The 1,307-nt window shown below is 37.4% G+C and overlaps 1 protein-coding gene across 1 annotated transcript; it reads left to right on the forward strand.

Annotated features, from left to right (window-relative positions):
- The first annotated feature begins 527 nt into the window (after positions 1-527).
- LOC108357124 (H/ACA ribonucleoprotein complex subunit 2-like protein) lies at positions 528-1,138 on the forward strand. Its single transcript, XM_017608218.1, has 2 exons — positions 528-893; positions 985-1,138. The coding sequence occupies exons 1-2, from the start codon at positions 646-648 to the stop codon at positions 1,136-1,138; spliced, it is 402 nt and encodes a 133-aa protein (XP_017463707.1). The 5' UTR covers positions 528-645.
- Positions 1,139-1,307: the final 169 nt, after the last annotated feature.

The raw sequence follows: 1,307 nt of genomic DNA on the forward strand, positions 1-1,307 counted from the left end.
GTTCTGTCGTTAGTTTTTTCTTGCGCTTGCTAAAACTTTAATTGTACAAGTATTAAACAATTTGTTTTGTTTAATATTTATAGCACGTTTTATTGCAATACACTTTTTCGGTATAACAATGGTACTCGCGAATTTCCGATCTGAATTCCCCGATTCTTTTATATATTTTCTGCACTTATTGCTGGCTGCGAGTGATTCTAATTTTGTCGTTCGCCTGCGCCCTGCTTTGACAAGATTGTAAAGAGTAACCAGACCGAAGGTTCTTGAAGAAAATAGGGAAAGGTGTTGCCGTACGAAAAGGGTCTATGTCCTTTTTTTGTGCAAAATATAAGGGCTTAAGTTTCCATTTTAAAAAGAACATTGAAAAACATGCAAACGCCTCAGCTCAGCCTTTTAAAAGCGTTTCGAAAAAGTTAGCGCTGCTTAAGAAATAAATTTAGACAAGTTTCAAAATCCGACAAAACAAAATTGACTGCGCAACCTGCCGATCAACTTACTTTGACGGCGTTGTTATTAAAAATACCGGCGTTCAAACCTGTCACCACAACTGTCAAGTGTCACATTTTTCACGTGTTTACAGCTGCATGAAGCATTTTTACAAGTTTCTTGGATTTTTGGTAGTTTCGTCTTATTTTAATTTAAATCATGGGAAAAATCAAGACTGAACCTATCGAGCAAGACACTTCCGTTGTATCTGTAGCGAATGTAACAGTCAAAGAAGAGGACTCTTATGATGACAAACTAAAGTATGTGAACAGCATTGCACAGCCAATGGCCTCGAAGAAAATGTCCAAAAAGTGCTATAAACTTATTAAGAAGGCGATGAAACATAAAACTTACCTGCGTAATGGTCTTAAGGATGTGCAGGCTCGTCTACGCAAAGGCGAAACTGGGTAAGTGGGATGCTCAACACTGATTTCGTTCGGAATCCTTATAGCATAACGAAAACTTTTCTAATACATAATTCAAATCATCCACTTTTAGCATTTGCATCTTCGCTGGTGACGTGACACCCATTGATATTATGTGCCACTTGCCGGCTGTTTGCGAAGAGAAGGGCATACCGTACGCCTACACACCAAGTCGTGCTGATTTAGGTGCCGCTNTATTTAGCAGTTTTATGTCTACTTTAGCTTAAGAGATTTCCTAGTTTAAATAAAATAATAAATTGTACAAAAAAAACGGTATATGAATCTGTTTCATTTTCATCAAGGAAAGCGTAATTTTGATAGCATCCTGAGGCCTTTTGGACTGGGATATATGAAAACACGCTTTATTTTTGGTTGTCCCTGTGGGATCTTTTTTAT

Source organism: Rhagoletis zephyria, unplaced genomic scaffold (genome assembly GCF_001687245.7).
Source record: "Rhagoletis zephyria isolate East Lansing unplaced genomic scaffold, Rhagoletis_zephyria_1.1 Rzeph_scaffold_70907, whole genome shotgun sequence".
Classification (NCBI taxonomy): Eukaryota; Metazoa; Arthropoda; class Insecta; order Diptera; family Tephritidae; genus Rhagoletis; species Rhagoletis zephyria.